Genomic DNA, 12,985 nt, shown 5'->3' with positions numbered 1-12,985 from the left:
ACCTGTGACAATCGCCAATTGTGTTGACGTTCTAATAATTCAAATAAACCGAGACGTGAATAGAAAGACAAGTCGTTAAGCGGTAAAGAATATAACTAAAACTCGCACATTTCGTTACGTTCGGGTTATTTTCATCAAATATTTCGATACTTTCAAATTTCAGTTCGGAGCGGGACGAAGGCAGCTGTTTCTTCGGCGGCGGACATCTGAACGTCTGTCCTTGATACATATTATGACACATCTCTACGTTTCGTCGGAAGAGTCGGTGTTTACGCGTAAGTTTGTTTTAATTTTATTTTGGTGCTCAAATTTACCATTTTAGACTTGAATTGAATTAAATATTTATCGACACGGACAATTTGCTAACTCGGTGACGTATAAACGATTTAAATGATAATAACATTTTAATTACGTCGGTACATTATTGCTTGTATCGGTATTTCTATAGGTTTTTCATTGATGAGTTATTTTTAGAACGTTTTTACCAAATTCCTTGTTATCGACGGTAATAGCTGCACGGCGGCTATTAATGATACGAATATCCATCGAATTTATAGTATACTATTATATGTTTTCCAAGAAACATCATAGGGACCGATAAAATCCTTGAATAACCGGACGCCATTTTTTTTCGTGAATTTCTTTTTTACCCGACTATTTGCGTTTCCTGGGCGCCTTTCCTTACTTTTGGTACAACCGTGGCACTTGAACCAGAATTTGGCGGATGGTCATTTTTGTTATTTGGATAGACTATATTATCTAATTTGGATAACTGTCGGGAATCGAATAATTCAACAGTGTAACAATATCCACGAGACCACGACGTATAAAACATACATTATAATTATACACGACACTAGCAGCCGATTATAGTCTGTTTATTTATAGATACTTTTGTCCCGCGTTCTGGGGAAGTTTGATGAATAGGTACGCCTTTTACCGAGTAAACATTGACATTGTTATAAATATATTTTTATTACTGATAGTCGATAAATAAACAATAATTATCCAGGATTCTCGGTGTTTATATGGCTTCAATTACGTAAGATACCGATTGTATCTAATTAAAAACTCGAAAGACCCATGTTGACATTACAGTCTGGTTAGGTATAGATATTACTCACAGTCGCTCAAATATATTAACGTTAATTTTTTCATTACCACTTATCGACCGACAGTTAACACATAATAATGAAATTTGCCGTGCCCATACGATTGGATATTTTTAGAATGTTTTTGCCAATTCTCTTGTTTTCGACGGTAAAACCCGCACAACGTCTATTAATATCCATCGCATTTATAATAATACACGATGATATTACATCATTCTATCACAGAACTCGATGTTTCAGTAAATTTCTTACGTAACCGGACAGCATTTTTTTTCGTTAACTATCCCGATAATCACGCAGTGCTCCCCGCTCTGTACACACTGCAAATGTTCAAAATATTCTACGTGCGATAGTTTTAGTTCAAAAATAATGGTTGTTAGAGAGAACAGAAATTTTATAGCGATTGGTGGCCCTGAAAAGGGCCGTTTTAGTTGAGTAATGATATTTCACAAAACGGGAGACTTATTTGGAGCTGGTGTACTTGGTCACAGCCTTGGTTCCTTCACTGACGGCGTGCTTGGCCAATTCACCGGGCAACAAGAGTCGGACGGCAGTTTGGATTTCCCGGCTGGTAATGGTCGAACGTTTGTTGTAGTGGGCCAGACGACTGGATTCGGCGGCGATGCGCTCGAACAGGTCGTTGACGAAGCTGTTCATGATGCTCATGGCTTTGGACGAGACTCCGGTGTCGGGATGTACTTGTTTCAACACTTTGTAGATGTAAATTGCGTACGATTCTTTCCTCTTGGGCTTGCGCTTCTTGTCGGACTTGGCGATGTTCTTTTGTGCCTTGCCGGACGACTTCTTCATTGCTTTGCCCGCCGATTTTCCTCCTGGAGCCATTTCGAATAGTTGTAAATAGACTTGTTGACTACTGAAACGTTGTGTACTGAGTGATAATTTGATATTACATCACTGGGTATATATTACCAAATCCAAGCGACATGCCGTTCGTTTATTGGTGTAAAAACCCACAGTGATGACGGTATAAATAGAATCGTCGATTAGTCCATAACAACGGAAAATGGAAATTTCTCCACGAGTACGTTTCACGATTATGCCGAACGAAAACCACAACGTTTGGTAATGAAAATCAACCGAACGGTGTGACGTAGTATCGTAGTGTTGTTATCTCTGTCCAATCACAGAATTGCTATCCACAATTTTACTATATAAACGAAAATTTCAGGAAAATTATACATCAGTCTCATCTAGTATCGAATCTGAACCATACCAAGCACTATAAAAATCATGAGCGGACGCGGCAAAGCAGGAAAATCGAAGGGAGGCAAATCCAAGACCAGGTCGTCCCGCGCCGGACTCCAGTTCCCGGTCGGTCGTATCCATCGTCTGTTGAGAAAAGGAAACTACGCCGAACGTGTCGGAGCCGGAGCACCGGTATACCTGGCCGCCGTCATGGAGTACTTGGCAGCTGAAGTTTTGGAGTTGGCCGGTAACGCGGCCCGTGACAACAAGAAGTCTCGTATCATCCCCAGACATTTGCAATTGGCCATCAGGAACGACGAGGAGTTGAACAAATTGTTGTCCGGAGTGACCATCGCTCAAGGTGGTGTGTTGCCCAACATCCAAGCCGTGCTCTTGCCCAAGAAGACCGAGAAGAAGGCTTAACTTTCGATACCCCTTACCCAACAAACACAGTTAATAAAACGGCCCTTTTCAGGGCCACCAAAATCAAAACAAACGTCGGTCCGAAGTTTTTTCAGCAGATGCACTAGGCAGTGTAGGTAGTACTACACGTGTAGCTGTTGTTGCTTTCAGATTTTTAAGCGAATGCCTTGACATTTTTTAATCGAGACCGGGCGCGATCTTACATTAAATATACTTGGATAACGATTCTCAAGTGACTTCATTCCATTTCCTTCATATTTCGAGGAAGCCGTCACGTCTTGTGGCCTTTAACCTTAAAAATCGGATTACAAAAAAATGATCACATCGAATTATTATAGGTACACTGTCAAAATAAGATGGCTCGTCGTCAAACGAATGTTTCGAATTAGACGCTAATTTTACTCAAATATGGCTACGCTGACCACTGGCGATGGCGGCTTACAAAACAACGTTTTCATATTTTTTAAGTTTTTTACTCTTTTATACGACACGTGGTGTTTTTTAATTTTATATTCCAAAGCAGAATATTTTTCTTAGTATTTCGATACATAGAAGTGGACAAACATTTCGCGGGGTAACCCCGTAACACTCCACTCCGCTCATCAAAACTTTAAATACTTATAACTCATCAACTACTCGTCCCAAATTCGATTTTCATGTATCGAAATACCAAGAAAAATATTCTGCTTTGGAATATAAAATTAAAAAACACTATGTTGTCGTATAAAAAAGTAAAAAACTTAAAAAATTATAAGGATAAAAAATATTTAAAAATATAATTTTTTTAATAAAAACGTTGTTTTATAAGCGACTTGAAACGACGTAAAAAAAAAAAAAAATTACACTATGAAATATTGATTGTTGTTTGATAAAAGAATCGCCCGGTGTTAACTGTATAAGTAGAACAAAATATTTTGACGGTTTGATTGTGACATTAAAAATAATCTAGTTATGTTGTATAATTTGACAAGACGTCAATCAAATAAACCCGGAAATGAATATAGCACGAGGTAATCAGATGATTAGCAATCAAACAATGAAATACAAAATATATTCTAAAAATATTCTAATATGTATCTGTTTTCGGTTATTTGGGAAATGACGACGCGATAAAGTATCGAGATTAGGACTTAACTGTATTGTAAATACCGTGATGCGGGTATTACCGTCGATAACAAGACATTTGGAAACCTAACCTAACCTAACCTAACCTAACCTATCGGAATTTACAATTGGCCATCAGGAACGACGAGGAGGTGAACAAATTGTTGTCCGGAGGGACCATCGCTCAAGGTGGTGTGTTGCCCAACATCCAAGCAGTGCTCTTGCCCAAGAAGACCGAGAAAAAGGCTTAACTTTGCACCTACCTTACCCATGAGTAGCAAACCTGAAGTATCAAGCGTCTTAATACTTTCAACAACAATCGGAAAATTTGTTTCAATATAAGTCGGACCAGGATGAGTTTTGATTATTTTATGAATAATCAAAATATATTTTTTTTGTATATTCAAAATCAACAAAATGTATCATGAGGCAATTGATTAACCCATGTAGACTAGTATTTTATAGTTACACCTTTACGAGTTTTCATTAAATTTGTATCATATTATTGTAGGCATTAACTATACCGGGTGATTCTTTTGTCAAACAACACTCAATACTTCGTAAAGTGTAAATTTTTTGAAAAAATTTTTTTACATTGTTTCAAGTCGCTCATAAAACAACGTTTTTATTAAAAAAAATATTTTTTTATACTTATAATTTTTTAAGTTTTTTACTTTTATGTATATGACAACATATTATAGTGTTTTTTAATTTTATATTCCAAAGCAGAATATTTTTCTTAGCATTTCGATACATAGAAGTGGATAAACATTTCGCTGGGTGACTCCGTACCACTCCACTCCGCTCATCAAAAACTTTAAACACGTATAACTCATAAACTACTCGCCCCAAATTCGATTTTCGTGTATCGAAATACCAAGAAAAAGATTCCGCTTTGGAATGTAAAAATAAAAGACTAAAAAATTTACACTTTATGAAATATTGATTGTTGTTTGATAAAAGAATCACCCGGTATTAACTGTAAATAGGCAATAATATTTTAAAGCCTAGCAACGACGATTGTTCACTTTTGGTTCGATTGTGACATTACAATTAAAGCTAGTATAATATTATATTGTATAATTTGACGACAAGACGTCAATCGAATAAACCAAGAAATTAATATAGCACGAATTATCGGGGTAATCAGATGATTAGCAATTAAACAATGAAATATATTCTGAAGTATATTATTCTAATATCTGTTTTCGGTTATTTGGGAAATCACGACGCGATAAAGTATCGTGATTAGTACACTTGACTGTATTGTAAATAACGTGACGCGGCTATTACCGTCGATAACAAGAAATTTGGTAAAAACATTCTAAAAATAACCCCTTTGCAATTCCATTATTATGTGTTGTCTGTCGATCCGTGGTTATGAAAATATTAATATTAACACGTGAGCGACTGAGTAAGTTATACCTAACCATATTATACCCGTCTACAATGTCAACATGGGTCTTTCGGAATTTTACTTAATTGAAGCCACATAAACACCGAGAATCCTGGATAATTGTTGTTTAGTCATCGATAATCAGTAATAAAAACGTCAATGTTTACATGGTGAATGGCGTACCTGTTTATCAAACTTCCCCAGAGAGCGTGACACGAACATCTATAAATAAACAGACGATAGTCGGCACCGTCGAATTTACTCGATTCCCAATCTAATAATTCTGGACAGGGTTTTTTTTTATTTATTATTGTCTCATATCAGGTATAATAATTATGTAATAATATAATTATACTGCCGCTAGTGTAATATTAACAATCACTATTCATCCCCATCGCCAGAATACAAGTACGTTTTGGTGGCCCTGAAAAGGGCCTTTTTAAGGTATGGTAACTAATGACGATGATCAAAGTTAAGCACGTTCACCGCGGATGCGACGGGCCAACTGGATGTCCTTTGGCATGATGGTGACACGCTTGGCGTGGATCGCGCAAAGATTGGTGTCTTCGAACAGACCTACCAAGTATGCCTCGCTAGCTTCTTGCAACGCCATGACCGCGGAGCTCTGGAAACGCAGGTCGGTCTTGAAGTCCTGGGCGATCTCGCGCACTAGACGTTGGAACGGCAATTTGCGGATCAAAAGTTCTGTGCTCTTCTGATAACGACGGATTTCACGGAGGGCAACGGTTCCCGGACGGTAACGATGTGGTTTTTTCACTCCTCCGGTGGCGGGTGCGCTCTTACGTGCGGCTTTGGTGGCCAACTGTTTCCTGGGCGCCTTTCCGCCGGTAGATTTACGAGCTGTCTGCTTGGTACGTGCCATTGCGCTGCTGGATTAGATTGTTCTGGGTTGGTGTGCAAAACGTGGATGTCGGACGACTGATGTGGTTCGAACACACTGTCGACCGGTATATATACGTAAATGGGAACGGTATGCGTCGTCCTCATTGGACGATGTTTAACGTTTAGAATTTTAGCGGCGGGGGTGGGGGGATAACCGGTCATGGTTCCGATTGGTGGTTCGGTGTCGTGAGAAACGTTTAAAAGGGACTGCGACCTGAAGAAAAGTATCAGTCAACGTTCAGTTCACATCCGAGCAAGTTGTCCAACACTATTTCCAACATTCAAAATGACAGGACGAGGCAAAGGAGGAAAAGGTCTGGGAAAAGGAGGCGCGAAACGTCATCGTAAAGTGCTCCGTGATAACATCCAGGGAATCACCAAGCCCGCCATCCGTCGGTTGGCTCGCCGAGGCGGTGTTAAACGTATTTCCGGTTTGATCTACGAAGAGACCCGTGGAGTTCTGAAGGTATTCCTGGAAAACGTGATCCGTGACGCAGTCACGTACACCGAGCACGCCAAGAGGAAGACCGTCACCGCCATGGACGTCGTGTACGCTCTCAAACGACAAGGTCGTACTCTGTACGGTTTCGGAGGTTAAATACTTACTGCTGAAGTTTAAAAACATCTTAAAAAGGCCCTTTTCAGGGCCACCATATGATGATGCCATAATATATCTCGCTTATAAAACCTTAGAGTAAAGAAATATTCCGTTCAAGTTGGTTATTCGTTGGCGTAAATGATAATTCCCAATTTGTTTAAGAAAAAAAACACGCGGAATAACGTTCCGAATATAACAGATTATATTCTATAATATTTTTTTTTTCATGATTATAATTGAAATACTACCGTAAGTCAAAACATAGAAATAACCTTAATCTTGTTATGATATTATTATATTGCGGGACTTTGAATTCAATATTACAAAAAAAGCTTTTTTGCGAATTCCAGTGGTGATTCACTATTTCACTACGTCATTCGTTTCGTGAACCTACCATGAATAAGCTAAGAGGTTTTTGTTTAATGATTTATTTTTAGAATGTTTTTTTTTCGAATTTCATTATGTACATTATAATTGTTATATTACAAGAAACATCGGTTCCTATAATGTGATAGATTAACCATGATGACATGGATAATAGTATAGGTGCTATGAACACGATAGATATTCATATTATTAATAGCCGTTGTGCGGGTATTACCGTCGATAACAAACAATTTGGTGAAAACATTCTAAAAATAACTCACCAATGAAAAACCTCAAAGAATGATATTGAGAATACTTGCAAAAAGGGTGTCCAAAAACGTAGAAAATGTAAATTATTGTTGTAGGAACTAAAATTCAGAAAATTTGTTTCTATAGAAATACCGGGACGGGGAATAATAATAATATCTCGACGTAATTAAATGTCATTATAAGTTAAATCATTGATGCAGTTATAAATAAAATTTCATTTGGGAAATTCTTAATCCATGGTTTTATTTTAACTAATTACAACGAAACTTCGAATTAACTGAGGGCATTGCGTGAATTTTTTCATGTACTTTATCACTTGTAAGACGGACACAACAAATGCGTGTACGTGTACAGGCCACGACGTTGCGCAGGTGAACCGTAAACAATTCACGTTCATTTTTATTTTTTTATTTTAACTTTTCGTCTATCCAGATATAACGCGATGAGACTCCTGAACACCTATTTGCAGTTGTTAATATGACTACTTGTCTTGAGGTCGATCAGCACACATTTTAAGATTATTTATTTATTTTATTTGAATTTAAAATTTTGGAAAATATTTAATATTTAAACAAAATCGACAGGAGTTTAGGAAACGTTAACCTGACCTAACCTAACCTAACGTCGGGAGTTTAGGAAACGTTAACCTAACCTAACCTAACCTAACGTCAGGAGTTTAGGAACGAGAAAATGTGTTGTTATCGATCTCAAGTAAATATTTTAATGTATCCAAATCAGTTTTCAGACGTCTTATCACGCTATCAGGTCCATCGGTAGGTCGGGACAAAAAGTGCATACAAATGAACATAAATTGTTGGTAATCTGCATTGAGTTTCGGCCGAAGTCCTCTCACAATGTGTCATTATAATTATTATTTATTCAACATGATTTCGGTTAAGTACGATGAAGACGAGATTTATTGATAAGGTCTGCCTCGTTAAAATTTCAGGTAGAAACGCCGGTGACGCCGTGCCGTAGCAGAGTCCTAAAACCGTCATATTCGAACAGCCGCTGTTCGTCGGGAAATCGATCGATTGGAAATCTGCAAATTCTATGGTCTCGGGGAACTCGTGGAGAATTAATCCAAAATATTTTTGTAAATTTTCGACTGGTTTCAGTCATACGGCAGACCTTCAAATACGGTTTACGAAAACCCGGTCGGAAGTGTGGAAATAACGACTCGTGGTGGTTTCGTGGTACTGGGTGGCGATGCAATAACCATTGGCGATCGTTTAGAATTTAGTTAGCTTTCCAAAAAGTTCAAAGCCAGATTTTTACCAACATTTCCCGTTGAGATATTGTGAAAAACGATTGTACAACCGTAGCTCGGAGGACGACGCGAATCACACTGGTTTACTAGTTGGCACGGTGCACTGTATATATTTACACATTTTTTTAACACACTTGGTATCGCCGCAGTTAACAGTCGAATTATCCATCGTTTTAAATATATACCTGAACAATTTCATCATCAACATGACAGACACCGTCGCCACAACTCCGGCTCCAGTCGCCGCATCGCCGGCCGCGAAGAAGTCCCCTGCCAAGAAGAAGTTGTCGGCTTCTAAAGTCAAGAAGACCGTTGCGTTGCACCCGACCACCGCCGTGATGGTCACGTCGGCCATCAAGGAGCTCAAGGAGAAGAAAGGTTCGTCGTTACCGGCCATCAAGAAATACTTGGCCGCCAACTACAAAGTCGACCCCGCCAAGCTGGCGCCTTTCATCAGGAAGTTTTTGAAAGCCGCCGTCGCCAACGGTACCGTCGTCCAGACCAAGGGAACCGGCGCTTCGGGACACTTCAAGTTGCCCGTCGCCGAGGTCAAGCCGAAAAAGGCCGTTGTAGCCAAAAAGAAGAAATCCATCGTCAAAAAAGTCAAAGCCGCCGGAACACCGAAGAAGAAGAAGCTCGTAGCCGCCAAGAAACCCGCGGCGGGTGAACCAGCAGCCAAAAAAGCGAAAAAGACCGCTGCGGCGAAGCCCAAGGCGACTACACCAAAGAAGGCCCCAGCCAAAGCGAAAAAGCCGGCCGCCGTCAAACCCAAATCGAAGAAGACTCCGATCAAGAAAACCGCAGCTCCCAAAAAGAAGTAGTGCGGTAGTAAAATACTATCCCTCTTCCTCCCTTAAAACGGTCCTTTTCAGGACCACCAATTTTATGACTCGCACTTCTCTCACCAACTATATTTTTTCGTACATTTTTGTAAGCTGTGTACGATTTTGGTATGACGCGTGATTTAGAAAAACATATTTTATAAAGTGTGTTCGCGTTTGGTCGTTTCAGACTATGGACGGGTGAGACGCACCCAGTTGCGGTTTGGATTATATTGCAATTAATTAAAATAAAAACATCGGTTACAATTGTTAAGGAATTCCCAAATTCAATGTTATTTATAGCAGACTAATAATAACATTTAATTACGTCGAGATACTATTGCCCGTATCGGTATTTCTATAGGTTTTTCATTGATCAGTTATTTTTAGAATGTTTTTACCAAATTCCTTGTGACCCGCACACTGGCTATTAACGACATGAATATTATTTATTATCAAATTATAATGTTATATTTATATCACCTGTGACAATCGCCAATTGTGTTGACGTTCTAATAATTCAAATAAACCGAGACGTGAATAGAAAGACAAGTCGTTAAGCGGTAAAGAATATAACTAAAACTCGCACATTTCGTTACGTTCGGGTTATTTTCATCAAATATTTCGATACTTTCAAATTTCAGTTCGGAGCGGGACGAAGGCAGCTGTTTCTTCGGCGGCGGACATCTGAACGTCTGTCCTTGATACATATTATGACACATCTCTACGTTTCGTCGGAAGAGTCGGTGTTTACGCGTAAGTTTGTTTTAATTTTATTTTGGTGCTCAAATTTACCATTTTAGACTTGAATTGAATTAAATATTTATCGACACGGACAATTTGCTAACTCGGTGACGTATAAACGATTTAAATGATAATAACATTTTAATTACGTCGGTACATTATTGCTTGTATCGGTATTTCTATAGGTTTTTCATTGATGAGTTATTTTTAGAACGTTTTTACCAAATTCCTTGTTATCGACGGTAATAGCTGCACGGCGGCTATTAATGATACGAATATCCATCGAATTTATAGTATACTATTATATGTTTTCCAAGAAACATCATAGGGACCGATAAAATCCTTGAATAACCGGACGCCATTTTTTTTCGTGAATTTCTTTTTTACCCGACTATTTGCGTTTCCTGGGCGCCTTTCCTTACTTTTGGTACAACCGTGGCACTTGAACCAGAATTTGGCGGATGGTCATTTTTGTTATTTGGATAGACTATATTATCTAATTTGGATAACTGTCGGGAATCGAATAATTCAACAGTGTAACAATATCCACGAGACCACGACGTATAAAACATACATTATAATTATACACGACACTAGCAGCCGATTATAGTCTGTTTATTTATAGATACTTTTGTCCCGCGTTCTGGGGAAGTTTGATGAATAGGTACGCCTTTTACCGAGTAAACATTGACATTGTTATAAATATATTTTTATTACTGATAGTCGATAAATAAACAATAATTATCCAGGATTCTCGGTGTTTATATGGCTTCAATTACGTAAGATACCGATTGTATCTAATTAAAAACTCGAAAGACCCATGTTGACATTACAGTCTGGTTAGGTATAGATATTACTCACAGTCGCTCAAATATATTAACGTTAATTTTTTCATTACCACTTATCGACCGACAGTTAACACATAATAATGAAATTTGCCGTGCCCATACGATTGGATATTTTTAGAATGTTTTTGCCAATTCTCTTGTTTTCGACGGTAATAGCTGCACGGCGGCTATTAATGATACGAATATCCATCGAATTTATAGTATACTATTATATGTTTTCCAAGAAACATCATAGGGACCGATAAAATCCTTGAATAACCGGACGCCATTTTTTTTCGTGAATTTCTTTTTTACCCGACTATTTGCGTTTCCTGGGCGCCTTTCCTTACTTTTGGTACAACCGTGGCACTTGAACCAGAATTTGGCGGATGGTCATTTTTGTTATTTGGATAGACTATATTATCTAATTTGGATAACTGTCGGGAATCGAATAATTCAACAGTGTAACAATATCCACGAGACCACGACGTATAAAACATACATTATAATTATACACGACACTAGCAGCCGATTATAGTCTGTTTATTTATAGATACTTTTGTCCCGCGTTCTGGGGAAGTTTGATGAATAGGTACGCCTTTTACCGAGTAAACATTGACATTGTTATAAATATATTTTTATTACTGATAGTCGATAAATAAACAATAATTATCCAGGATTCTCGGTGTTTATATGGCTTCAATTACGTAAGATACCGATTGTATCTAATTAAAAACTCGAAAGACCCATGTTGACATTACAGTCTGGTTAGGTATAGATATTACTCACAGTCGCTCAAATATATTAACGTTAATTTTTTCATTACCACTTATCGACCGACAGTTAACACATAATAATGAAATTTGCCGTGCCCATACGATTGGATATTTTTAGAATGTTTTTGCCAATTCTCTTGTTTTCGACGGTAATAGCTGCACGGCGGCTATTAATGATACGAATATCCATCGAATTTATAGTATACTATTATATGTTTTCCAAGAAACATCATAGGGACCGATAAAATCCTTGAATAACCGGACGCCATTTTTTTTCGTGAATTTCTTTTTTACCCGACTATTTGCGTTTCCTGGGCGCCTTTCCTTACTTTTGGTACAACCGTGGCACTTGAACCAGAATTTGGCGGATGGTCATTTTTGTTATTTGGATAGACTATATTATCTAATTTGGATAACTGTCGGGAATCGAATAATTCAACAGTGTAACAATATCCACGAGACCACGACGTATAAAACATACATTATAATTATACACGACACTAGCAGCCGATTATAGTCTGTTTATTTATAGATACTTTTGTCCCGCGTTCTGGGGAAGTTTGATGAATAGGTACGCCTTTTACCGAGTAAACATTGACATTGTTATAAATATATTTTTATTACTGATAGTCGATAAATAAACAATAATTATCCAGGATTCTCGGTGTTTATATGACTTCAATTACGTAAGATACCGATTGTATCTAATTAAAAACTCGAAAGACCCATGTTGACATTACAGTCTGGTTAGGTATAGATATTACTCACAGTCGCTCAAATATATTAACGTTAATTTTTTCATTACCACTTATCGACCGACAGTTAACACATAATAATGAAATTTGCCGTGCCCATACGATTGGATATTTTTAGAATGTTTTTGCCAATTCTCTTGTTTTCGACGGTAAAACCCGCACAACGTCTATTAATATCCATCGCATTTATAATAATACACGATGATATTACATCATTCTATCACAGAACTCGATGTTTCAGTAAATTTCTTACGTAACCGGACAGCATTTTTTTTCGTTAACTATCCCGATAATCACGCAGTGCTCCCCGCTCTGTACACACTGAAAATGTTCAAAATATTCTACGTGCGATAGTTTTAGTTCAAAAATAATGGTTGTTAGAGAGAACAGAAATTTTATAGCGATTGGTGGCCC

The 12,985-nt window shown here is 37.9% G+C and overlaps 4 protein-coding genes across 4 annotated transcripts; 3 read left to right on the top strand and 1 right to left on the bottom strand.

Moving 5' to 3' along the window:
- Positions 1 to 1,525: 1,525 nt before the first annotated feature.
- LOC132941248 (histone H2B-like) lies at positions 1,526 to 1,991 on the bottom strand. Its single transcript, XM_061009209.1, has one exon. It carries the CDS (start codon positions 1,953 to 1,955, stop codon positions 1,575 to 1,577), a length of 381 nt encoding a protein of 126 aa, XP_060865192.1. The 5' UTR covers positions 1,956 to 1,991; the 3' UTR covers positions 1,526 to 1,574.
- A 193-nt stretch (positions 1,992 to 2,184) lies between these two features.
- Positions 2,185 to 2,805, top strand: LOC132941153 (histone H2A-like). Its single transcript, XM_061009091.1, has one exon. The coding sequence runs from the start codon at positions 2,364 to 2,366 to the stop codon at positions 2,739 to 2,741; it is 378 nt and encodes a 125-aa protein (XP_060865074.1). The 5' UTR covers positions 2,185 to 2,363; the 3' UTR covers positions 2,742 to 2,805.
- Positions 2,806 to 6,302: 3,497 nt separating this feature from the next.
- LOC132941501 (histone H4) lies at positions 6,303 to 6,784 on the top strand. Its single transcript, XM_061009588.1, has one exon. It carries the CDS (start codon positions 6,431 to 6,433, stop codon positions 6,740 to 6,742), a length of 312 nt encoding a protein of 103 aa, XP_060865571.1. The 5' UTR covers positions 6,303 to 6,430; the 3' UTR covers positions 6,743 to 6,784.
- A 2,013-nt stretch (positions 6,785 to 8,797) lies between these two features.
- On the top strand, positions 8,798 to 9,507 carry LOC132941498 (histone H1A, sperm-like). The gene has a single exon (XM_061009585.1). The coding sequence runs from the start codon at positions 8,855 to 8,857 to the stop codon at positions 9,467 to 9,469; it is 615 nt and encodes a 204-aa protein (XP_060865568.1). The 5' UTR covers positions 8,798 to 8,854; the 3' UTR covers positions 9,470 to 9,507.
- Positions 9,508 to 12,985: the final 3,478 nt, after the last annotated feature.

The sequence above is a fragment of the Metopolophium dirhodum genome, chromosome 3 (assembly GCF_019925205.1).
Source record: "Metopolophium dirhodum isolate CAU chromosome 3, ASM1992520v1, whole genome shotgun sequence".
Lineage (NCBI taxonomy): Eukaryota > Metazoa > Arthropoda > Insecta > Hemiptera > Aphididae > Metopolophium > Metopolophium dirhodum.
The sequence above is the reverse complement of the archived record's forward strand: the minus strand, read 5'-3'. Positions and strand labels throughout refer to the sequence as shown.

Coding starts and splice junctions, on each gene's coding strand:
- LOC132941153 (XM_061009091.1), top strand. CDS start 2,364: ATGAGCGGACGCGGCAAAGCAGGAAAATCGAAGGGAGGCAAATCCAAG.
- LOC132941498 (XM_061009585.1), top strand. CDS start 8,855: ATGACAGACACCGTCGCCACAACTCCGGCTCCAGTCGCCGCATCGCCG.
- LOC132941248 (XM_061009209.1), bottom strand. CDS start 1,955: ATGGCTCCAGGAGGAAAATCGGCGGGCAAAGCAATGAAGAAGTCGTCC.
- LOC132941501 (XM_061009588.1), top strand. CDS start 6,431: ATGACAGGACGAGGCAAAGGAGGAAAAGGTCTGGGAAAAGGAGGCGCG.